This window comes from Chionomys nivalis, chromosome 3 (assembly GCF_950005125.1).
Source record: "Chionomys nivalis chromosome 3, mChiNiv1.1, whole genome shotgun sequence".
Taxonomy (NCBI): domain Eukaryota; kingdom Metazoa; phylum Chordata; class Mammalia; order Rodentia; family Cricetidae; genus Chionomys; species Chionomys nivalis.
The window spans coordinates 123,223,627-123,250,038 of NC_080088.1; the positions used below are offsets into that span (position 1 = coordinate 123,223,627).

The following is a 26,412-nucleotide window of genomic DNA, read 5'->3' on the forward strand; positions in this document are numbered from 1 at the left end:
AAATGAATGAATGAATGAATTTGTGGTTCTGGAGAAGCACTAGGAAGAGAATCTCTCTTCCAAAGAGATTTGACTTTAGATCAAGATGGGAGTTCATGGGCTGGCAGAGAGAAAAAGGGTCCTGATCTCAGGGAACATGTCATGTGGGAATCTCTGTCACTACTGTCAGTGCTGCCTGGGGGTCTTCTGTGCTCCTCTTCTGGACAGGACTCCACCATTTAATTCTCTGTGAGGTGTCTCCCACACAGCCATTTCACAGATGCGGAAACTGAGCCTCACACCCTCTTCTCCAGTGACTACCGAATGTGAGACCTTCTCTTTAGAATCTTGAAATCCAGACTAAAGGTTTCAGCCAAATTTGGGTAAAACTGGAATTTTGGGAAATGCTATTTTACACTATGTTTAAAGAGAGACATGAACAGAGAGAGCAGAAGGAACGTCCGCACGCAAGTGGCTTGGGAAATGGAGATTTCAGTAAAGCTGGGGCGTTTTCTTTTGGCTGTGAGACTTTCAGAACCCGGACCGCGGAGCTTTCTAAGACCCAGAGGAAGCATTTGGAACTCACAGTGGCTTCCCAGAGGCCAAGGGAATGAGGAGCCTGGTGGAGACTGTGCACAGAGGCCATGGAGGGACTGAAGGCGACTATGGCAAGGTCAGAGGAGAGAACGTTCCCAGACTGCAGGTTTGGGGAGTGGAGAGGATGAGAGAAAGGAGACAGAGCTGGGGGACTGCAGGACTCAAGATCCTCTGAGAAAACATATGATGGTGGCCGCTGGGGTCCCCCTGGCATCTGAGACACGCTCCTGCTCACAGTGGGCCCAGTAAGGAAGAGAGCGGGCACGCACACACACACACACACATGCCTGTGTGGTGTCATCCAAGCAGAGCTCTGTCTCCTACAGAACAATGGCTGGCTTTTCAGGGCAACTTAAGCACATCCTCCAGGCCATCAAGTAAATTGCAATCCAATTTCCTTCCGAAGCTTTCCACCACCTTGGGAGTGGATCTTGCTGCAGAGGCAGGAGAATGGACTGGGCAAAAATGGCTTTGTCTTACGCTGGAGCTGGCCCCCATCTCCCTTCCAAAGGAGGCCACCCCTGATGGCAGCAGGCTGAGCTGATGGCACAGCGGGGGGGTGGGAAGCAATGGAAATTCAGAACAGCCTAACCACCCCTCTAACCCAGTACCATCCCCACATCCTCTTTCCCACCCCACAAATGCATCCCACTTCACCTCCTGCATTACCTGAGAGAAAACAGGCTCAGCAAAAAGGGTTGGTCAGCCAAGGTCAGGCAAGGTCAATGCTTCTTAACTGGTGGTCCCTGTCTCTCTCTCTTTCCCTCCCTCTCTCCCCAAATCCCCAATTTAAGGAGCTCTTTCTCAGGTCTCATCTACCTTGTCTTTTTGGGGGGGTTGTTCTTTTTGGGGAGAGGGATTGTTTGTTTGCTTGAAGCAGGATCTGCCACTAGCCTGGAGCTTGGTAATAGGCTAGACTGACTGGCCAGTGAACCCAGGGATCCCCCTCTCTCCGCCTCCCAGTGCTGAGATCCCAAGTGTCTACCACCATGCCCAGCTTTTTCAGGTGGGTTCTGGAATCAAACTCAGTCCTCATTCATTCATTTTCCAGCCCTTTACCATGGTTATCTATCCCCTCAGCCCAGCTTTTCTTTCTCCATTTCAGTCCAAGAAGCTTCCTTTAGTACCCATAAGGCTCTGAAGCCTTCAGCTGGCCACAGGCTACGTGTATGTAAATGCAGACAGTTAATGAAGTTAGCCTAGTACCTGCATGGATGGTAGCAGGGTGCACACCGTCCAGACCTCTCCATGGTCACAGCGCACAAGGACAGGAGCAGGGTGCACACCGTCCAGACCCCTCCCCAGCCACAGTGCACAAGGACAGGAGCAGGGTGCACACCATCCAGACCCCTCCCCAGCCACAGTGCACAAGGACAGGAGCAAGGTGCACACCATCCAGACCCCTCCCCAGCCACAGTGCACAAGGACAGGAGCAGGGTGCACACCGTCCAGACCCCTCCCCAGCCACCGTGCACAAGGACAGGAGCAGGGTGCACACCGTCCAGACCCCTCCGTGGTCACAGTGCACAAGGACAGGAGCAGGGTGCACACCATCCAGACCCCTCCCTCAGCTACAGTGCACATCGGGCTGGTCCCTTCTTCACAGGGAAGGACTCGTCCCTCCCATGGTAAGATAGAACAGTACCCTGGCCTACCTGATGTCAAGAGCCTCCAATCCTAGCTTGACAGGTAAAAATGTCTCCCGCCACGACCATGACAAACCACACCAGCTACAAGTCACCAGTCACAGAAGTCACTGCAGAAGCACTTAAACGAATAAATGACAACAGGCTCACTTGTGGAACGGGGCCTCTGGGTGGCCCCTTAACCCCCAGGAACCTTCACTCATTCACTTCTCAGCTAAAGCGCTTTGTCCTCTGCCACTGAGGGGTCAGTGTGTATCCCCATTGCCTAGGACTTCCTGGGGGACAGTGTGTATCCCCATTGCCCAGGATACCCTGGGATGAGGGGGCAGTGTGTATCCCCATTGCCCAGGACTCCCTGGAAGGTCCCTAAGGACCTTTAACCCCCAAAGTTGTGCCCTCCCTGGAAACAATCTCACCAGGATTCCCAGATGGGCCAGGGGAATCATATGGCAGACACAGCCCAGTCCCTCACCTCATCCAGAGTTTTGAGGCTGCAGAGTCAGCTGACCAATCCTCTCTGCTCCTCCATTTCTTCATCTCTAAAAGGAAAGTCAGCAGTAGCTTTGTCCCTCACAACCCCAGCAAAGAGAGCCACCGCTATCCTGGCTACGTCAGCAAAGACAACACCTCATCTTTGCAGTGAGGAGAACTGGCTTCTGGTCCCTCACAAGGCGATCCTCTGTAGAATTCGGAACAACAGTCCCAACCCGCTGCGTTTGTTTCTTTAAGGATGATAATGCAAGGATTAATATCTTACAAAGTGGGGAACAGGCTTTGGGGGATGGGATCTGGTCGTACCATCCTGCTCACTGCACCTCTGAATGTATTTTATACACATGCTGGAGACCCTTTCTCTCTGCCTCGGAGGCCAGGCTCACAGCCGAAGGGGACAAATCACTAACTTAACTCAGGTCTTTGAAGCTCACCTGTGGACCATGTGGCTCTCTTCGTGGGAATATGAGCAATCTAATGTTGACCGAGTTCCCACACGGGCTTCCTCCTTCCCTCCATGACTCGAATGCTCATGTACTCAAATAAACCACGCTGTGTCCTCCCCTTGAGGCCACGCTATAAGAAGCCACAGAGTCTACCATGAGACATGAGTGGAGGAGGGTGGGTGACAGGGGCTGGAGAGAGAACAGGTGGGCAGAAAGGAGAAGCTTCAACGCATAGTGAGCCAGCCCTGTTAATCAGGGTTAAAGATGCAGGCACAACCACAGGCACGGCGGCAACAGTTCTCTGGGCTTACACACAGGGAGGGAGGATACAGTGGCCAGCCAGCATGCTGATGAAATGTAAATGGACATAAAGAATGTTCCAGGCTCTCTGAACCCAGCAGGAATTACAAAGGACACCCATGGCTTGGGAAGAAGCCAGGGCAGGGAGGACAATAGTCAAATGTCACTCCTCTCTTTGTGACATTCCCTATCAAGCTTACCCACTTGGCACTTGCCAGAGTCCCCTGCATCCCCCGGACTCCTGCACAGCCATGGGGGCAGCCTGGGGGGTCCGTTTGCACATGTCCTCTGCTGGTTCAGAGTGCTAGCACCAAAGTTCCCCACCCACTCCCACCCCACGAGCACAGCATGCTAGTCAGGGCCCCAAACCATGACAGTCAAGCAAGAAGTGCACCAGCTGAGTGTCCGTCTGTCCTGCTCACACAACCAGGAGCTGTCTGCTCTGTGTGACTCGGCTGCCTCCTGCTCTGGGCATGGCAGCTGAAGCGTGATTACTGAGAACTGACTTGACCAATGTTAGCAGCTCTAGGGCCACACACAGCTCCTGCTTCACACACAAGCACGGTGTGGAGCTGGGGCTGAAAACAAAGTTTGTACCATTTCATAGCCACCTTACACACACAGCCTGAAGCTGTTTTCATACAATGTGTTCAATAATGCTATTCACGAAACCAAGTTCCGTGGTATAAAATTTTCCATCTGTGGTGTGATGCGGGGCATTTTGGATTTTCAGATATGGATGCTCAGCCTGCAGCGTAAACTGTCCACAAGATGCCATTTAGACAAAAGTGGGCCTTGTCTAAATCACCAAGTTTCACTGTCTATGCAGTAAGCATGCTCATGAAGAAATGTTTATGGGGCCCCTGTGTGTCAGGTCCATGGTCACGGAATAAGTTCTAGAGAGGCGTTGGCAAGTAGAGGACACAGAAGCACTATCGTTAAGAGGGTTATCTCAGCGGGGAATGGGGGACGGGAAAGGAGCCAGCCTGGAGGAGAGCCCCCCTCCAGTGCTGTGGGGTTGAGAACCAAGGGAGAAGCCTACGCAAGGGGTGGGATGCCGATGCCCCTCCATTTAAGATGGGGAAAATAAAGCACAGAGATTATAAATCCAAATGCCCTTGACGGCCTGGCCTATAGTTCTGGCTGCACAAAGGATGGTAAGGCTCCCTGGGAGCTGCACTGTGAGCCTGTGAGATTGGCCAGAAAACAGCAAGAGATTCCAAGGGCAACTCCTTCTAAATAATGGGAGATTTCGCATCAGTATAAAGTTGAAAACTTGCAATAGTAGCCGAGCTCATAAGTCAGGGGCTGGGTCAGGGGTTGGCTGTATTAGAGAGGTGGGGAAGCGATGCATTGGTGGGTGGGACCCAGGACAACTGAAGGCGCAGAGACACCACATATCACTGAAGACACCAGCACAGGTCTCCAGAATCTTCTATGGAATTTCTTCTATGAATCTGAAGTTGAGTAGACAGCAAGCTGAAGGGGTGTAGCTCATAAAGACACTATGGTTGTGTTGGAAGTGGAACCCTCACTGGGTTATGAGGCCCAAGCCTAAGGCAGGTCTCATACAGCGACTGACAGTAATGAGCTGTCCCACGAGCCTGCTGTCTGCGCCTCTGCGCCTCCCTTGGCAAAGCTGAGGTCTGTGTACAAACAAAAACCCAACTTCATCTAAGTCCACGTGCAAGGCGGGTGGATGTGACCCCGGCACCTCACTGATCTACCTCAGGCATCTCCTACACTCCTCCAGTGAGCATGCCACCACAAAAGCTCAGCCCCTGTGGTCAGTACAGAGAGCGATAAGCCCTGCCGGCCATCGCTGCGCGGAGGGAATCTTCCCGTGACCAAGGAGGGTGCTCCAGGGTCTTCCTGCCCCAGCACTGGCTGTGTTAGACTCACTGATGCTGAGGAGGGAGATCCAGCTGGGCTCAGACTCAGAGGTTTCTGTCTGTGATGAGTACTGTGGTGGGGGCGGGGCAGGACAGCATGCTTGCCCATCAGGAAGCAGGAAGAGCACCTGTTCTCATGGCTCCTTCCTCTCCCTTGGATCCTTCCAGGCCCCCAGCCATGGGATGGGCACACATTTTGACAGATCTCCCCCTCTCAGTCAGGCCCCCAAAGACATACCTGGAGACACGCTTAGCCAGTCAGTTTCCTGTGTGTGTCTCAGTCTAATGGAGGTCACACCTACACACAAAAGGAACACTGGAGTTTTCAGGTTTTCCCTGTACCCCTACAGCAAATCAAAGATAGTCCACCAGTGACCCCCAGCTACCCACCCTTCCATTACCCCCACCTCTTACTGACAATCAGCTCCACTCCAAAGAGAAAGAGAGCACGGGAGAGAATCTATCTACTCTTTTTGTCCCCAGGCAAATTGGTTTGTGGTTGTTAATTCTCTGCTGGAGTAGGAAGTGCCTAGGGAGGGGGAGACACATTCTCCTAGTGGCATAGACACTGGGAAGCCACTGGCATAGACACTGTGCCCCTGAAGGATTAGTCACCCCCACACTCCTGCCAGTAACCCTGATTAAACACAATGGTCAACCACAAAAAAAAAAAAAAAAAAAGGCCTGGCAGTTGAAGTGGGGACTGGCTGGAAAGAGGGAGGAAGGGGTTAGCAGAATTGGAGACATGTGAGAGCGAAGGGGCAAATATGATCAAAATGCATTATATCTGTGAATGGCAATAGCATAAGGAAGCCTATTGTGTGCAAAAGCTGTGCTAACAAACTTTTAAAACTTAGAGATCCCTAGGTCGCTGGTGAGGTACAACCTGTAGGCACAGCTCTCTAAGGGAACCTTCGGAGAGGGTTATCTAAGGGAGGAGGCATCACCACGAATGTGAACAGCGCCCTCTCATGGCCCAATATCACAAGCTGAACAAAAAGAAGAAATGGGGTAAGCTGAGCTGACCTCCTGCATCCCCTCTCTCGGTCCATGGGGGTGTTAAGCAGGCAGCCACACCCTCCCACTGCCTTGTCTTCATGGAGTAAGGGACCATACTCTAAACCATGAGGGAACTAATGTCCCCTTCCTTCCGTTGCTCTGTGTGTGTATTTGGTACAATAAAAAAGATAACCAATGCCTGAGTCTGATGGAAGGGAGCTAGAAGTGGCTCGGGAGAATCCTGAGGACCAAGCTGCAGAGGGACTCGCTGGAATGTAGCATGAGGAGCTGGTCATGTATAGTGACGTCTACACCCTGCCCTGGCCTTGACACATCCAGAATATTGCGGAGTTTACGGACTCACAGGAATGTCATTAACCCCTCCTCCTCACTCCATCAGTGTTCATGGGGTGTCTGATGCATGTCAGTGGGGGCCTCTTCCATTTAAAGAGTTTCCCTGAAAGAGGGAGAGAGGAGAAAAGAGACAAAGCAAGGCAGGTGCTCAGTTTGTCCCTGGAGAGGGCAGTTGCATCGGGAGCATCTCATTAATGGCTACACAGACACACACACTCACACACACACACACTCACACACTCACTCAGGCACTCACACATACTCACACGCACACACTCACACACACACACAACACACACACCCCTGTGTGACTGTTGTATTTGGTTTTCCGCATGTGTCTTCCTAAGAGCAGGGGCGATATCTCAGAGTGCTGAGGGTAGGCTGGAGGAGAGAGTTGGTCACCACTCTTCACAGAAGGGCGATGGATGGATGGGTTGATTGACAGCACCCAAGCAGAGTGCTGAGCGCACATGATAAGGGAAGAATCTGTCATGTGTAACTAAGATTTCTAAGTGCTCGGAAACAGAGAGATGCGTTTAGCTCAGTGGCCCCTGGGGGTTGGGGGAAAGCCCATTAGAGCGAATTATTAATTCGCTGCATTTCTGAAGCCCGGGATCCAATTTAGTACGAGTTCAGTGGGACTTGGCTTTGTGTGGCACTCAGCCGGCTGGCAAAGCTGAGTCCTCAGGCCGCAGGAGTACAGGCTACAGGCACAACTCATCAGCCTTGATGTTGGCCCAAGTTTGGAGTCAACCAGCAAGATTTTATTTGTGTGTCGAGGGAGAACACTTCAGGACAGGAGAAGGAGGCCTCTGTGGATGGGCAGAGTTTCAGGATAGCAGCCAGAACTGCTTCCTGTGGGGCTCTAGCTGTGGAGATAGTACCTGGCCGGCCTGGGGCCTGGAAGGTGGGTGTGCTGGTGGAGAAGTCATGGAGTCCTTCACAGGAATGTCCCCTTCTGCTCCTGTCGAGGTTAAGGAGGTTTTGGAGCAGCGTCGTGTCACCCCTTCTCCATGCCTCCTGCACCTAGGGGGCAAAACTGAGGAGAACCATGGAGCCAAAGAGAAGGTGGCAGTTTTCTGATCCTCCTTGATGCACAGGGACCTTCCTCCAGGGTGTCACCCACCCAGTTAGAAGAGGGGCTATCAAAACAGATGGATTAATAACAACAAATGAAGCCGGGCGGTGGTGGCGCACGCCTTTAATCCCAGCACTTGGGAGGCAGAGGCAGTCGGATCTCTGTGAGTTCGAAGCCAGCCTGGTATACAAAGAGCTAGTTCCAGGACAGGAACCAAAAGCTACGGAGAAACCCTGTCTCGAAAAATCAAAAGAATAAATAAATAAATAAATAAATAGCAACAAATGCTGGAGTGAGTATGAAAAGGGAGCACACACACCCTGCTGTGGGAACACAGATAAGTGTGGCCATTATGGAGAGGGAGCACTCACACCCTGCTGCGGGAACACAAGTAAGTTTGGCCATTATGGAGAGGGAGCACTCACACCCTGCGGCGGGAACACAGATAAGTGTGGTCATTATGGAGAGGGAGCACTCACACCCTGCTACAGGAACATAGATAAGTGTGGCCATTATGGAGAGGGAGCACTCACACCCTGCTGCAGGAACACAGATAAGTATTGTCATTATAAAAAGGGAACACTCACATCCTGCTGTGGGAACACAAGTAAGTTTGGCCACTATGGAGAGGGAGCGCTCACACTCTGCTGCAGGAACACAGATAAGCATTGTCATGAAGAGGGAGCACTCACATCCTGTTGTGGGAACACAGATAAGCGAGGCCATTATAGAGAGGGTTTGGAGATTCCTCAAAATGTGAAGGTAGATCCTACCCTCATGTCCTGGGAAGTACTTAAAGGAAATGCAAGCACTGTGTCTCTGAGGTATTTGCAGGCTGATGGCTAATACCAACGCAGCATAGGCAAGACACTGGACTAGTGAAGATGGCTGCTGTCAGGCAGAAGGACAAAGCCACTGTGCTCTGAGTTCACAATGGGCTGTGCCACCTTAGAAGGCAGACTCTGACACTTGAAGGGGCATGGGTGGGACAAAAGGGTGAGGTAGTAAGTAAAATTAGCTCAACATTGGAGGCAGATTCCACACGCCTTGTTCATTTGTGGCGCTGGTGTCATGGATCCCTACGAGATAGCAGTAAAAAGGTGAGCTGTCAAGATGAAAATAGAGAGAAATGTGGGTAGTTGGAGATCTCGATGGTGGTGTTTGGGGCGCAGGAGGGGCTCTACAACCTGCAACAACCTATGACACATTTAAAATGGCTGAAAAGAGAGGCCAGGGGCTGGAGCCATTCAGTGTCAAGAGCGTTCACTGCTCTTGCAGAGGACCTGAGTTGTGACCCCGCACCCATGTTGAGTAGCTCACAGCTGCCTGTAACTCCAAAGGGCACAGTGCCCTCTTCTGGCCTCCTCTGGCATTGTACTAACATACACAGACACCCATAATTGGGAATAAACTACATCTGTTTTGTTGTTGCTGTTGTTTGTTTGTTTGTTTTGTTTTGTTTCTTTGAGATAGCGAGAGAATCCAAAGATTCCCAGTACATAGGAATGGTCATCAAGGTTTGGGCTGGGGTTTTAGCTCCACCGGTAACATCCTCCAATGGTATGCACAGTTCCAGGTTCAATCCCTAGGACTGTATATACCAGATGTGGCAGCACTTGGGCGGCAAAGGCAAGAGGAGCAGGAATGCAGGGTCACCCCAGCTACCTGAGAAGACAGACTGCTAGTTGCCATGGTTTCATCACTGTGCACTGTAGCAAATGACCACACTGTCCCCGGTTTTTCTAATTTCCTTTCTGTTACTGTGATTAAAGTACCCTGATAAAAACAGCAACTTAGAGGAGAAAGGGATTCTCAAGGGTTCCACAGTCCATCGCTGCAGGAAGTCATGGTGGCAGTGACATCACAGCCAACGAAAGCACGCTGCCCGCTTGCTTGCTTGTGCTCAAATTGCTGTCCCCTCTATTACATAGGCCAGGTCCTCCTGCCTAGGGGATGGTGCTGCTGGGTATTCCCACAGCAGTTACAGCAATGAAGACAGCCCTCCCCATCAGGCCCACAGGCTAGCCCAGTGCAGACAATCCCTCGTGGGGACTTTGTCCCAGGGATTCCAGCTGTTTCAAATTGGCCATTGAAGTCACAGCTGTAAATACCTACAAGCAATATGTGAGGATTTTTTTTTCTCACAAGCAGGGTTTTCTTTTCTTTTGTTTTGCTTTGTTTTTAATCCTCAGCTTCCCAAGATGCACTCCCACAACCTCAGAATTTGGGAAGAGGGTAAGATTAATTGGAGAATGTTTAGAAAGATAGGACTCCCAGAAGACCGCTTCGAATGCGTGCTGGGGAAAGATGCCAGCTAACATGGCACCCTGGTTCCTTCAGGAGACCTGCTTGGGGTTTGAAGCCATGTGGTGACTCTCTAGGCCATGTGGAAGGACAGAGCAGTACATTTGGGGTGGGGAGGGGGCAGAAATTGTAAACAGCTCACTCTGAGTCCAGGTAACTCTAGAACAGACTCTGGCTTTGCTGTGTGGCCTTAAAAAGCACCTTGTGTCCCCGATCTTTGTTTCTCTAAGGGACAGGAATATAACTTCCTTCCTAATGAGGCCAACAAAGAGGGAAAAGGAACAACAGATAACACCACACACGCCCACCTTGCCACCAGCCACAATCCAATAGCCATTAAAGAAAAAGGCCTGCCCTGTCACTGCCACTGTGGTCAAGGGGTGAAACCCTGCTTCCTGTTCCTGCTCTGGTACCACTTATCCTCCCAATAGTGCTTACAGGTGCTCCCCTCACCACCCCCTCCTCTACACACCCTCTTCCTTTCATCCCCCCTCATCCTTCCCAGCCTCCCTGTGACTAGAAGGACAGATGTATTTATGAAGGGCTAGCTGAGCCGGCCGCAGCTCCCAACAGCTCATCAGTCACATTGCCTGACTTTGCAGAGTCATCAAGACAGGCTGTCAGCGACTAGCTGCTTCCACCCCACAGTATAGGAGCTGGCAGCCCTGACCTCATCCTGCTGGACTGCACACTTGACCTGTGGAGAGAGACAAGGAGACAAAGCCTCTACACCAGAGGGCACAGCCCACAAAGGAACTCTGCTCAGAGTCCCCACCTCAACTGCAGCCAAACTCTGTACATCCAAGCCCAGTGGGCCTTCTGGGCTGGGTACCCTGACCTGTCACCTCCCCCGAAAAAGTCCCATGACCTCTTTCTCAGTCCACCATCTACAAAGACAGCCACCATCAGGCACGAGATAAGAGCCCTGGTGACTGTTGGACAGCGGATTTTCGGCACATCCCTCACCAGAAGAGCTCGTTCTTCCTAGAGGGAGCTGAACTGTACAAAGCTGAATGAGCCAGGTCCCCCCAGGGAGGCAACTGCCTCTGGCAGGCATTGAACCCACATCACTGAAGTCTCGGTGCTGGGCTGGCAATCCATGTTTAGCTCCTAGATGAACGTGGTCTACTCTCTCATCACCTATACCCAACACCCTCCTCCTTGATTCCCAGCCCCAGTGTTCTGGAAGGAATGCTGACCAACGGTCAGCCTCATCCAACAGGTGCATTGGCTGCTGCCACCTGCAACTGTTGGGGTTCATGGTGATCACACCTGTGCACCAGCACCATGAAAGTAAACCAGACATTCCAGCCGCCACTCAAACCAATTTAGATGGCAGCACCTGACAGGCCAGAGACTGACTTAGCCAGTGTCTGTCTGCAGGAAACGGACAAGGACCTCTGTCCACAGGAGGGAATCTCTCAAGTTCTCTCCTGGGGTCACTCATGCTGCTCTGGCTTCCTGCAGAGGGAGATGCTGTGATTTCCACGAGGAGAGGTGGCGGCAGCAGCTGGCACCTGCTAAATGCTAGCAGGACACAAATCTTCTCCTAAGAGCCCTGCACATTGGCTTGCTAAGGTATGGCAGCTCCAATGAGCAGCAGAGAGCAGCCCCACTAGACAGACGAGCAGACCGGGGCTCTTCCACAGCTCTTCTGGGCAGCTGCTAGGCCAACCCTTCATTGAAGAAACTGTATATGTACTACGGTTCAGCTTAGCATTTTCCAACTTAAGATGTGCTGTCCTGGCTAGTTCTAGGCCAACTCGACACAAGCTAGAGTCATCTGAAAGGAAGGAACCTCAATCAAGAAACTGCTTCCCGATCCCACTGAAATCAGGAACAAAACAAGGTTGTCCACTCTCTCCATATCTATTCAATATAGTACTTGAGGTTCTAGCTAGAGCAATAAGACAACAAAAGGAGATCAAGGGGATACAAATGGGAAAAGAAGAAGTCAAACTCTCACTGTTTGCTGATGATATGATAGTTTACATAAGGGATCCCAAAAATTCTATCAAGGAACTTCTACAACTCATAAACACCTTCAGTAATGTAACAGGATACAAGATCAACTCAAAAATATCAGTAGCCCTCTTTTATACAAATTATAAATGGGGTGAAAAAGAAATCAGAGAAACAGCACCCCTTCAAGTAGCCACAAATAACATAAAATATCATGGAGTAACTCTGACCAAACAAGTGGAAGACCCGTATGACAAGAACTTTAAATCTTTGAAGAAAGAAACTGAAGAAGACACAAGAAAATGGAAGGATCTCCCATGCCCTTGGATAGGTAGAATTAACATAGTAAAAATGGCAATCTTATCAAAAGCAATCTGCAATGCCCAGCAAAAGTCTTTACAGACCTCGAAAGAACAATACACAATTTCATCTGGAAAAATAAAAAAGCCAGGATAGCCAAAACAATCCTGTACAATAAAGGAACTTCTGGAGGCATCACAATCCCTGACTTCAAACTCTACTACAGAGTTACAGTACTGAAAACAGCCTGGTATTGGCAAAAAAAAAAAAAAAACAAGAGGACCGATGGAGCCAAATCAAAGACCTAGATATCAATCCACATACCTATAAACACCTGATTTTTTCAAAGAAGCAAAAAATATAAAATGGAAAGAAAAGAAAGCATATTCAACAAATGGTGCTGGCATAACTGGATATCAACATGTAGAAGAATGAAAATGGATCCATATCTATCACCATGCACAAAAATCAAGCCCAAATGGATCAAAGACCTCAACATAAAACCAACCATACTGAACCTCACAGAAGAGAAAGTAGGAAGTACACTTGAATGCATTGGCACAGGAGATCACTTCCTAAATATAACCCCAGTAGCACAGACATGGAGAGAAACAATTAATAAATGGGACCTCCTGAAATGGAGAAGATTCTGTAAAGCAAAGGACACGGTCAACAAAACAAAATAGCAGGCTACAGAATGGGGAAAGATCTTCACCAACCCCACATCAGACAGAGGGCTGATCTCCAAAATATACAAAGAACTCAAAAAATTGATCATCAAAAGAACAAATAATCCAATAAAAATGGGGTACAGACCTAAACAGAGAACTCTCAACAGAGGAATCTAAAATGGCTGAAAGACACTTAAGGAAATGCTCAACATCCTTAGCCATCGGAGAAAAATTGCAAATCAAAACAACTCTGAGATTCCATCTTTCACCTGTAAGAATGGCCAAGATCAAAAATCCTGATGACAACTTATGCTGGAAAGGTTGGGGGTAAAGGGAACACTTCTGCATTGCTGGTGGGAGTGCAAACTAGTCCAGCCACTTTGGATATCAGTATGGTGATTTCTCAGAAAATTGGGAAACACCCTACTTCAAGACCCAGCAATACCACTTTTCCGTATATACCCAAAGGATGCTCAATCATACCACAAGGACATGTGCTCAACTATGTGCATAGCAGAATTGTTTTTCATAGCCAAAACCTAAATGCCCCTCCACCAATGAATGGATATGGAAAATGTGAAACATTTACACAATTAGGAGTACTACATAGCAGAAAAAATATCAACATCTTGAAATTTGAGGGAAATGGATGGATCTAGAAAACATCATATTGAGTGAGGTAACTCAGACCTAGAAAAACAAATATTGTATGTACTCACTCATAAGTGGCTTTTAGACATAAAGCAAAGAAAACCAGCCTACAAATCACAACCCCAGAGAACCTAGACAACAAAGAGGACCTTAAGAGAGACATACATGGATCTAATTTACATGGGAAATAGAAAAGGGCAAGATCTTCTGAGTAAATCGGGAGCATATGGATCATGGGAGAGGGCAGGATGGAAGGGGAGAGGAAGGGAGGGGAGTAGAAAAAAATATATAGCTCAATAAAAACAATTAAAAAATGACACTGTTTTTGAAGAAAAATCCTAGGACTAACAATAAAAAGAAGAAACTGTTTCAATGCAGCTGTAGGGCATTTTCTTAATTAGTATTGTTGGAGGAGGGCCCAGCCCACTGTGGGTGGTGGCACCCCTGGGCTGGTGGTCCTGGGTTATAAAAGAAAGCAGGCTAAGTAAGCCAAGGGAGCAAGCCAGTAAGCAGCACCCTCCATGGCCTCTGTATCAGTTCCTGCCTCCAGGTTCCCGTCCTGCTTGAGCTCCTGTCCTGACTTCCTTCAGTGATGGACTATGATGTGGAAGCATAAGACAAATAACCCTCTTCTCCCCTATGTCGCTTTGGTCTTGGTGTTTATCACAGCCATAATGACCCTAAGACGGATGCCATGAACATTCCCAAAGAGGATGGGCTGAGAAGACCCATCCTAAATACAGACAGCTGGAGTGGATGACTGGGGTCCCGGGCTGAATGGGGAAAGAAGGAAGCAAACTGAGGGCAGCATCTCTCTCTTTTCCTGCTCCCGTCCTTCAGTGGCTAAGTGGGTTGAGTGTTTACCTAGCATGAGGCTCTGGGTTTGGGCTTTGACGCCACCTAAACCTGGGCATGGTAGCACACCTGGAATCCTAGCACTACAGAAGTGGAGGAGGGAGGATCGCGAGACCTGGAATCCTCAGCTCCATAGCGAGCTTCAGGCACACAGCAGCTACAGAAGACCCTGTCCCTAAAAGGAAAAGAAGACAGAGAAAGAAACCAGGCAGTTTAACTCTAAAGTTTATATTATTTATTTGTTTGTTCGCTTGCTTGTCTTTCAAGACAGGGTTTCTCTATGTATCTTTGGTGCCTATTCTGGAACTCTGTAGACCAGGCTGGCCTTGAACTCACACCTGACTCTGTCTCCCAAGTCCTGGGATTAAAGGTGTGCCACCACCACCGGCCTAAGGTTTGTATTCTTAGAGAGACGTGCTGAAGTCCAAACTTGCCCCACAAACACTCAAACCTGTCTTCTCTCACTGTGCCATTGTTTGTTCCTTATCGATGGTGAGAACATTTTAATCCTCCGTCAACAAAAAGATAAAGCGCTAATTCTTAAACCATTGGAAGGAAAACCAGTGATGCCGCCAAAGCCACACCCCTTCAGTCAGAGCCTTCAATGGGGCTCAGACCCTTTCTGGGCTGGCAGTGTGTAGTACTGTCTTCTCTAGTGGCACTGGGAGCCGCAGGCAGCCGAATACTGCTCGTGTGGGGGTCAGCAAAGTGATCAAAGAGCAAGGGCCCAAGGTTGCTAAGCTATGAAGCTGGGTGGGGCATGAGCCTGCAGCTTGCCATCGGTTTACTGTGACATATTTCCACTGCAACTCGAGGGCCATGCTTTACTTTCAAGATAGAAATAAATCACAGAATGGCAAGATCCACAGGCCCCGCCAACCCTCCCACCCTTGCCAGCTCTGGCCCTGGATCTCCTCTTCCATGCTCCTTGCTGTAGGGCAAGTGCATCCCCAGCACTAGGCCTCTCTGCCTGGAGTCACATATCCCTCATGAATCTGCCTCCGAACCAATCAGCAAATACCTGTGTTTGCTGCGATGTCCCGTGAAGTACTCTCACCGCCACCATGAGGCACCTCCACCCCCACCACTATGAAGCTGGTGCCCTTGACTTCTGTAGGCTTAACCTTTAGTGGGTCCCAGCGTGATGGACCCCCAACTCTTCCGGAAAGAGAAACAGAGGAAGTGAGGAAAGGAAAGAAGGGAAGGGAGGTCAGTGAACTAATGGTCCCTATCTGGTCTGGGGTGTCACCTTTAGATGCCACCCTCACAGGTGACAGGTGAGGCAGGCCCAACCTAATGGCTATGTTTCCTCCCCCTCTTCCCAGACGGTGGTCCAGAGGGAGACACACACCCTTCCACGGCCTACTTCCTGCCCTCTGCCTCGCTGGAGAGCAACATGGAAGAGGGGGTGACATCAGCGTCCCCAGGACCCCTGCCATCCCAGAAAGCACTGGAAATGCTGGAGGGGTCATTGCCCCCTGCACTCCCTGATGAGGGCAGTGTCCCGCACACCCCAGCCCTCAGGAAGGGCCTGCCGTCCCTGAAGCAACTCAACTCGGCCCGGAGGCAGCTGAGGCCCCTGGCCACCCCGACAACTCTGCAGAGACTAGGGTCCCCTGCCTCAGCCACCACAAAGCCGCGTGTGCCTGGGGACCCTGAACAACCCACAGCGCCTGCTCCATTGCAGATCGTGCCCTTCACCACACTGGTGACCTCGCTCCCCAACAGCCCGGAACCTGCACAGGCCCCCGACGACAGCAGCCCGGGGAGCCCGCAGGACAAGGGTGACAATGAGCTGACCGGGTCCGCTTCCGAGGAGAGCCAGGAGACCACCACATCCACCATTATCACCACTACCATCATCACCACGGAGCAGGCCCCAGGTAGGCCACGCTCGCCTCCTACCCTTGTTGTGCTTTCCACAGAGCGCATGGAACCACGGCCTTGCTCCTGGAGGGAGAGCAAGCTACCGCTCCAACCGTCCTTTTACTTTGTTTTGAGAGAGTGTGTGTGTGTCCACGGGTGTCCTAGAAATAGAACTCAGGGTCCAGCACATGCTAGGCAAGGGCCGTACTACTGAGCCACGCCCTCACCGGAAGTGCCCTGGCTTTTCCAGGCTAGCGGCCCTTCCTGTCTTCGGGTTTCTCTGAAGAGTCAGCCAACCATGGATACAAAGATGTCAGAAAAGTTAGTTGTATCCGTTCTATGAGCCCCAGACTTCTTCCTCATCGTATTCCCTAAACCATAGGAGAGCTGCACCCACAGCCTTCTGTCGTCATGGGGAAGCGGTGTCGCTATAGATGATTGACAGCGTAAGGGAGCAGGATGTTCAGTTTCTCCACCTTCCTATAGAAGGGCTGGAGCAGGGAGCAAACTGCTGAGCCTGCTCTCCGGGCCTGCACTTGGTACTTCTCTTTGTCTGCATCCTTCTATGGGGAGAGGCCACAACTGCCAAGCATGCATCGCAGCCGCTCGCTGTGCAAGCGAGGGTGCATTAAACTGCAGAACGTGGAGAGCAAGAAAGGTTTATGGGGAACAAACTGCCAAGGCCATCTCCACCCCCTCAGAGTAGGGAGCAGAGAGAAGAGCAAAAATGTGCAAAAGCCATCAGATTTTGTATGACAGAGTGGGGGGTCTTTGAGCTGATGCAGGCCGTGGAGATGGACACCGGGAGCCAGGTGTACTTGCCCAAAGTAGGTAAGTTTTGGGTCAGATTGTTGGAGGCTCCTGGTAATGCCACCTTCAGGCTTCTGTTTTTCTCCCAGTCAAGTCCTTCTGCTTAGAGCATTGTCACCAGAACCATTGTTTAGGGGTCACGGTGCTTTGCACCTCACAACTAAGGCTGTCTGCTGGGTCTGAATGTGTGTTGTGTGAGCTGGCCCGACCGACCCTCCCTGTGCTTTTATCTACCTACCTTTAAGATGATAGTGGAAGGAGGCTGGAGAGATGGCTCATTGGTAATGTTCAGGAGGGCCTGGGTTCGATTCCCAGCACCCACAGGGCAGCTCACAGCCATCTATAATGGGATCTGATGTGCTTTTCTGGCCTGCAGGTGTACATGGAGATAGAGAACCATATACATAAAATATATGTCTTAATAATTATTTTTTAAAAGATGGGAGTGGAATGCCATTCTAAGGCTGAATGGGGCTGCCCTCTGATGGCCTGTAACTTCTGTCAGGAGAGGACCGAGGTCAGCAGGCATCAATGAAAACGAGACAGCAATCCCTACTCAAGTTTGTGGCTGCAGGTTCTGCTCTTGGCTCTCTTGTACCTCTGCAGACACCCTTCTCAGCTTCTCTTCTGCTGTGGCTTCTCCTCCCTATTGCCCAGCAGCAGAGTCATCCCTGGTTTTGTCTCTGTGATGACTCCAGGGGCACATGGGGTCTGGTGGACATACAATTAAGCCCAGACCCCATAGGTCGATGTCCACTCCACAGCCCACCTGTGGGCTCCTGGCAGCAGCCCTGTGTCCTGACAGCAGCACTTGTTTCTTCCGTAGCTCTCTGCAGCGTGAGCTTCTCTGAGCCCGAGGGATACATCGACTCAAATGATTTCCCACCTCAGCCCTTCGGCAGCTTCCTGGAGTGTACATACAATGTGACGGTCTACACGGGCTATGGAGTGGAATTACAGGTAGCCCAGTCTCGGTTGCCCTTACTGTCACATCTTTTCTCAGATCAGGGTTATTTTGGTTGGTTTTATAGAGTGGGACCTCCCACAAGTGCATGTCCCACTGAAGCCCGAGAACACGGAGATGACATGTTGGCAAATCACCGGATGCATTACCCAGAAATGAAGTCCCTTAACACCCTGTATATTAAACACAAACAGGCACCACATACAAAACATATGTCCATGTGTGCACATGGGTACACAGTACCGTCATCCACCCCTTACAACATAGAGTGCAGAAGTAAACAAGTGCCTGGGGAAGGTGGGGTACCCTGGAGTGCAGACACAGTGAGGAGGGAGGAAGCCGAGAGAGACCCAGAAAGAGAGCACCCTGGCTTACCAGCTCACCAGTTCACACAGACAGGAGGGACCTAGAAAGAGAGCACCCTCCCTTGTGAGCTCATCAGTTCACACAGACAGGAGGGACCTAGAAAGAGAGCACCCTCCCTTGCGAGCTCATCAGTTCACACAGACAGGAGGGAGTGTGCTGAGTCCAAGCCGCCACTCAGTACCCAATGCAGTTGCCTGCACAGGGACCTCTGGGTACCCTCTCCAGCCGCACCCCTGTTGCCCCAGCTCTGTCTGTCTACCCCGCGTGTTCCAGTGCAGTTGCCTGCACAGGGGCCTCTGGGCGCCCGCTCCAGCTGCACCCCTGCTGCCCCAGCTCTCTATCTACCCTGTGTGTTCCAGGTGAAGAGTGTGAATCTGTCAGAGGGGGAACTGCTCTCCATCCGTGGGGTGGACGGCCCCACCCTGACAGTCCTAGCCAACCAGACTCTCCTGGTGGAGGGCCAGGTGATCCGTAGCCCCACCAACGCCATCTCTGTCTACTTCCGGACCTTCCAGGATGATGGACTCGGGACCTTCCAGCTGCACTACCAGGGTAGGGTCCTCTGAGGCCAGTCGGGTGGAGACCCTGACCTCACTTTCCCTTAACACCTAACCACACTCTTGGGCTTTTGTGCCAGGGACCCCAGTTGCATTTTGATTAAATCAAAAGAATCCCTGTCTGGGAGCAATGGTTTTTAAAGCCAAGAACAAAACATAGATAATTTTGGAACTGGAGAGAGGGCTCAGATAAAGAGTTTGCCATGCAAATGTGAAAACTGGGCCTCCATCCTCAGAACCCACATAAAAGGCAAAGCGGGGCGCACCTGTAACTCCAGTGGATTCCTGGGATTTGCTGGCCTACTGACTTAGCCAAATCAGCAAGTTCCAAGCCACCTTGAAAACTGATGTGGAGAAACCATGAAGCTGGCAACTCCAGCACCCAGCCTCCCCAGGGTCCCCTCTGTCCTCCGCACCAGGCTGCTGCCTGAATGTGGGTCGCCGGCTTCCCTGTCTGCAGCTGATGCAGTTTCTCCTTCCTCCCCAGCTTTCATGCTGAGCTGCAGCTTCCCCCGCAGGCCCGAGGCCGGAGACGTCACGGTGATGGATCTGCACTCTGGTGGGGTGGCCCGCTTCCACTGCCACCTGGGCTACGAACTGCAGGGAGCCAAGACCCTGACCTGTATCAACGCCTCCAAACCGCACTGGAGCAGCCGGGAGCCTGTCTGCTCAGGTACCACCAGTGTCCACCAGCCAGGAGGTGGGAGACCACACCGTGTAGTGCAGTGGTCCTCAACCTTCCTAGCACTGTGACCGCATGGCATGGTGACCTCCAACCATAAAATTATTTCATTGTTCCTTCATAACTGTAGTTTGCTACCATCATGAATAATAATGTGAGTATCTGATATGCAGGATATCCAGTATGCGGCCCCCAAAGGGGTCGAGACCCACAGGTTGAGAACCACCGCTCTGGGGCCTCTGGAGTAACCTTGGTCAGGGTTCTTGCTCTCCAAACTGTGTTGTAACAAAACGCATGACACTGGCTCCTGAAGGCACTGGTCACGTTGTAGCGGTCTGTGCCACCGCCGCTCTGTTCAGCGGGAACCTTGCTCGCCAGCAAGCACGCAGCAGTAGTGGCTGCAGTTGTCTTCTTTGTGTATTCTAGACGCTAAGCCTTCGTCAGACCTACAACGCCCTGCCCACGCCCTGCAGTCACCTTTGTTTCTGTTGTGAGGTAGCACACGTGGCTTCTGTGTCTGTCTGCTTCCACTAGGCATAGGGTTTTCAAGATCCTTAGCATGAATAAGCATGCCGTTCCTTTGTGTGGCTGAGTAATATTCCGTCATGTGTTATGTTCCGCTTTGTTTACCTATCCATCATGAGACGTTAGAATTACTTCTACCTTTTATCTAAGTAATTCCTTTGCTAGGAACAAGGAAGTAACTTTTCATTTCTCTTCAATATGATCCTGAGGCGTTAACCCCACAGGTCCACACTTCCCACAGCACCTGCGCCATTTCACTTCCGCTCCCCACCCCCAGTGGTACAGTGGTTCTGTCCTGCCAACATTATCAATTCACTGTTTTCTGTGCTCTATAACCAGCACAGTGGGTCTATAGGCATCTCACCACGTTCTTGTTTCCTGATAAGTACCTCACCTCTTTTCAAACGCTTTTATATGCTTGGCAGCTGTCAGTGTACCGCCATCTCCTAAGAAAGACTCTTCAAACCTTTTGCCATCAAGAGGCTACTGGGTTGTTGTTTGTTCTGAAAACACTCTTTACATATGCTGAATCCAGACCTCTATGAGTACGATGTGTAGGCCTCTCTGCCTGTTCTGTGGTTTTCTTTTGACCTCTTCATGTGGCCTGTGGCACTACCTTTTCTCTGAGGACAAGGTCTGACCTAGCCCTTGTTTCTTCTGTTGTTTGGACTTTGCAGGTGGCTGGTGCTGTTTGGTTTTGTTTTTTGAACTCAGTCAATGTGAACTCAAAAGTTGATGCCAGCCACCAACTAGGGTGGCCTGATGCCCCCTGGTGGAGAGAAGTGGGTGGTGCGGGCCTGCAGGTGACAGCCAAGATCCTTGGCCCCGAGGGTCTGTCAGTCGTCCTACCAACACCCACAAGTATCCACTGGTTACTGGGTTCTGCACCCACCGTTGGAGCTGTGAGGGCCTGCTCCCTTGGAGTCTGCAGCTTGGTGCAGGACGTGTGTCTTAATTATTGCTCTATGGCTGTGAAGAAACACCAAGACTGAGACAACCCTTCCTTTAAAAAAAATTAAATTGGGGTTTGCTTACAGTTTCAGAGGGTTAGTCCATGATCAGTTGGTGGAAAACAGCCAGGCACGGTGCTGAGCAGTAACCAAAAGCTTTATATCACAGTCCACGGGCAGGAGGCACAGAGAGAGCGAGACTGGGCCTGCCATGGGCTTTTGAAACTGCCAAGTCCACCCCTGTGACAAAATTCTTTCAACAGGGCCACACTTCCCAGTCCCTCCCCAAGCAGTTCTACTACCTGGTAACTAAATATTCAAATAGATGGGCCTATGGGGACCATTCTCAAACCACCACGCTGTGTGACAAACATCTGAGCTAACATGGCGGGGGGAGTAGAAAGTGCCAGAAAGGGTATCATAGGCATAGAGTTGCATCGCAGGTGGGGACAGGAGAAACCCTGTCACCCTCAGAGAAAGAGCTCAGGGATAAGAAGTGATGTTAAGTCAGAGACCGGAGAAGGAGTCCCCAAGGGGCCAGGCTGTGGAGGCTAAGTGAAGGCAGAGGGTGGGGATTGTCCCGACCAGTGAGCTAGCCTGTGCAAAGTCCCAGAGGTGAAAGGACTCAGCACATTTGAGGAAGTCAGAATATATCAGCATCACTCAGGAAGCAGAAGCACAAGAATCTCTGTGAATTTGAGGCCAGCCTAGTCTACACAGTGAGTTCCAGGACAGTCATAGAGTGAGAGCCAATCTAAAAAAATTTTAAAAAAAAGAAAAAGAAGAAAGAAACTATACTGACATATCAGAAGACAAGAGGGGACAGGATGGGAAGCAGCAGCCTGTTCGTCATGAGGGGCCTGTCAGGGGTGAGATCATGTCCCCACCCCCAGCCACCATGGGCACACCTCAGGTTCAGGTAGGCTATGCCAAGTCCATCACAGATATGTAGCACAATGGTTTGAGTCTCAGACTGACAGACAGGAGGACAGTGTCCCTGGAATGGAACAGAAGGGGAATCCTGCTCTCCGAGGGGGATGGTTTCCTGGTGTTCTCTCCACCTGCCACACGGCTGAGTCCAGGGCAGGGAGAGCTATCAAACCTCTCCACTGCCAACCCAGTCCCATCATTCTGTCAGTCAGCAGACACGCTGTGAGTATCTACTGGGTGTCACAAACTGAGCTGGGGAGCTAAGAGAACCAAAGCAAGGAGCGGTCTTTCTTCACCCACCATGTGGAAAGTGCCCACTCTACCCTCAACCCCCAACACTGTCTTCTTTCCGAATCATCGGATGCCACTATGAACGAGACATGGCATGCAATAGCCCCGGCCTACATCCCAGTGGCTCTGCTTGTCAGCTGTGTGTCCTTGAGCAAGTGGCTTAATGCCTGTCAGCTCCTTTGACCCATTTGTGAGGGGCACAGTTGTTATTTGCTCAGTAAATGTTTCATGAAGCCAAGCCTGCAGTCCTGGCACTGGGGAGACTGAGGCAGGAGATTAACAGTTCAGTCCAGTCTGGGCTACAAATGGAGATCCTCTCGCAAACTTTTAAGAAGTAACTAAATAGAAACTGATATCACTGAGCGCACACTAGAAGCCATATCATCGGGAGATGGCGTCCACTACGACCCCACTGTCATCACAGCCAAGAGCCCAAGCCGCTGTGGAAGGTGCTTTGCAGAGAAATTCTAAGCCAGCACTTGGAAGGCAGAGGCAGGCGGGTCTCCGAGAAGGGCAGCCTGGTCTCGGAGAGGTGTGAAGAACACGGAGGCTGGCAATGAGTCCCAGAGCACACTGAGTGCTCACCTAGCTGAACGCAGCCTGGGCTTCCATCCCCAGCATGCATGAAATCTCAGCACTTGGGATGCAGAGGCAGGAGGAGCAGGAGTTAAGGTCATCTTCACCTACAAAGTTAATTTGAGACCAGTCTGGACTACATGAGACCTTGTCTCTAAAAGAAAAAAATTTAAAAATCCAAGAAAGAAGCTGAGGAGAGGCAACACCTGAGTAGGGACTCCCAGGACTCGGGAAAGAGCCAGGAGCCGTGTTTGTCCTCAAAGGAAGAGGCAGCTCCACAACATGACCGGTTTGATCTGGCTCTGGATGGAGACCCCAGTTGTGCGTGTGTGTTCTGCTTCTCTGACCCTGGAGGAGGAACTGGGGCCTTTTGCTTAGACAGACAAGAAAGATTCCTACATGTCCTCAGTCCTCAATCCTCCTCAAGGACAGGGATCTCCCTGGACCGAGAGACTTTGGACCAACTGTCCCAAACATCACCCACACTGCGACCCCCTGAGAGTGAGTCCCAGCACGTCCTCTCCTCTGCGCTCTGACAGCTGCGCAGCTCCTGTAGACCACAAATCACTTTATAGTGTCACTTAGCCATATTATTTTAACATAAAAGTGTTATATGGCTCTGGTTAAAACAAAATTCCAGAAACACAAATGCACAGAAGACAGGAACAAATCACTTTTATATTCAGTGGTCTTAAGCTACCTCTGTAGCTCACTCACAGGAACGGACGAGGCGCTCTATTTGCTGCTTCTTCAAGCTCCGGGATTCATAAGCAGTGTCTGAGAATGCGGTGTTTGATGGCTCTGTGGAGGCCCAGTGTGTGCTTGGAGATTCATATCGGTTCTAGTTTTGGTTTTGAGGATGAAGGCAGAGCTGGGCAGCCTCATTCACAAGTCAGATCAAATCCAAAGCTCCCTGCAGAATAAACTTGCAGGGCTCATTTCTGGGTCAGGGCGTTCCGACATAGTTTAAAACGAGTTTTTGCTGAATTACCCTTCGGGAAATGGTCACAGCACACCTGGTGAGTTGCCCACTGTGCATAAGTAAAACCATGACCCCTGCCAATTGTGCTCTGACTTTATTGATATTTTTCAGCCTGCCGATGGGTGGGTAAAAGCAGAACTCAGCTGGAGTTTCTTCGACTCTTCCGCTGCTGTGGTATCTGTGCACTAAGTCCTAGGTACATGCTTCTCCTTCTGTGAACTGCTTCCATCTGCCTCTGAGAATCTTTTCATAACTGAGAGTCGAGGCATCGGGCCAGGGAGGTGGCTCAATGAGTTAACGCTCTTGCTGCCAAGCCTAAAGAATGAGTTCAATCCCCAAAACCCACACGGTGGAAGCAAAGAGTCAACTCCTGTGGGTTGTCCTCTGACCTCCTCAGGGGCAATGTAGCACACACAGAGATGGAGGGACTGAGTGAGTGACTGAGTGACTGAGTGACCGAGTGACTGAGTGGGTGAGCGAGCGAGCGAGTGAATGACTGAGTGAGTGAGTGAGTGAGTGAGTGAGTGAGTGAGTGAGTGGTGAGTGAGCGAGCGAGTGACTGACTGAGTGAATGACTGAGTGAGTGACTGACTGACTGACTGACTGAGTGACTGAGTGAGTAAATGAATGAATGAGTGACTGGGTGAGGGAATGAGTGAATGAGTGAGTGAGTGAATGAGTGAATGAGTGAGTAAATGAATGAGTGACTGAGTGAGTGAATGAATGAGTGACTGACTGACTGAGTGAGTGAATGAATGAGTGAGTGAGTGAATGAATGAGCGAGTGAGTAAATGAATGAATTAATGAATGAGTGAGTAAATTTGGATTTCCTAAAGAACATCTATGCTCAGTCTGAACATTCAGGCCCTCCCTGTCGCGGCACCCAGATGTTGCTGACTCCATGCATGGGGTCAAGTCAGCAGCCTCCCTCCTGTGTTCCTAGCTTCACCCTAGCTAAAGGGCTTGGGTGCAGTGCGGGGAGACCAAGCCCACCATTTCCTCTCTGCTCTTCCCTCACCACCTCACTTTCTGCATCCAGCCCCGTGTGGAGGAGCCGTGCACAACGCCACCATCGGCCGAGTCCTCTCCCCCAGTTACCCTGGAAACGCCAACAGCAGCCAGCGCTGCGTGTGGACCATCGAGGCTCCAGCGGGTCAGAAGCTGCACCTGCATCTGGAAAGGCTTCTGCTTCAGGAGAAGGACAGGTGAGCTGTCCACTCCAGCTGCCCCTCCCCATCTTAGAGAGGGCAAGCTGTGGTGTGGACTGGACCCCAGAAAGACAGCCCTGGGAGAGGATGGTAAAGAGCTTATGACTACTGCTTCCAACCAGGAAACTGAGATACTGGGGGAGAGAAACTTGCCTGAGCACCTAGGAAGATACATACATACACAGCCTATGGCATCTCTTTCCTTAGTTGAACCTCCTCTGTACAAAGACAAGATCTCCATAGAGAACAGGCACAGCAAAGACAGCATGGGCCCCTGAGAAGACAGAAAACAGGGATGGAGAAACCGGGAGCAGGCAGCAACTCTGCCAAGCCTGTGTGTGCAGACCATATATAAATATAAGGAATCCAGATTCAATACCAGCATTCTAGGGCCTTATTCTAGAACATTCTAGAAAACAAGAGCCTGTCTTAGGTTGTGCTCTGAAAGCAGGTGAGGGATGGGAATGTGTGGGCGGGGAGTTTACCTGTGTCTCAGTTAGGATTTCTATTGCTGTGAAGAGGCACCATGACCACAGCAACTCTTATAAAGGAAAACATTTAATTGGGGTGGCTCACTTACAGTTCAGAGGTTCAGTTCATTACCATCATAGTGAGACATGGCAGTGTGCAGGCAGACACAGTGCTGGAGAAGCAGCCGAGAGTCCTACATCTTGCAGGCAACAGGAAGTGATCTCAGTGTCACACTGAGGGAAGCTTGAACAAAGAAGCCCTCAGAGCCCGCCTCCACAATGACACAACTTCCTCCAACAAGGCCACGCCTACTCCAGCAAAGCCACACCTCCTAATATTGCCCCTCCCTATGAGCTTGTGGGAGCCAATTTCAGTCTAACCACCATACCCTGGTGAGCAGTGGGTGATGTGGAAACTGCAGGGAGGAAATGCAGTATGTGGGATCAGCAGACAGATCCTGGGACAGCGGGGATCCCAGCCCACAGGAACTCACAGTGGCCATATCAGAAGGATGAGGGAGCAGTGAATTTATCCAGAGCATCTGTCAGTCACTGTGTTCATGGTCACACTCTCTGCAGCCTTGAGATACAGCTGGGTGGGCTACAGACCTTGGGGCTTGTGCGGAGAGGAACCAGCGGAGTCTTCAGGAACAACCCAAGTTGCAAGAATGAGGAGGGGTAGGACCTTGGCAGCTGTGTTGCATCCAGG

General features: G+C 50.7%; 1 protein-coding gene across 3 annotated transcripts in view; it reads left to right on the plus strand.

Moving 5' to 3' along the window:
- Sez6l (seizure related 6 homolog like) overlaps window positions 1-26,412 on the plus strand; it is a 161,362-nt gene that overhangs the window by 85,627 nt on the left and 49,323 nt on the right. For all 3 annotated transcript variants that reach the window (XM_057763576.1, XM_057763577.1, XM_057763579.1), the window contains exons 2-6: window positions 15,852-16,409; window positions 18,029-18,162; window positions 18,892-19,084; window positions 19,577-19,762; window positions 25,065-25,230. In XM_057763576.1, coding sequence (XP_057619559.1) covers window positions 15,852-16,409; window positions 18,029-18,162; window positions 18,892-19,084; window positions 19,577-19,762; window positions 25,065-25,230 — 1,237 coding nt within the window. The remainder of the gene's footprint in view (window positions 1-15,851; window positions 16,410-18,028; window positions 18,163-18,891; window positions 19,085-19,576; window positions 19,763-25,064; window positions 25,231-26,412) is intronic.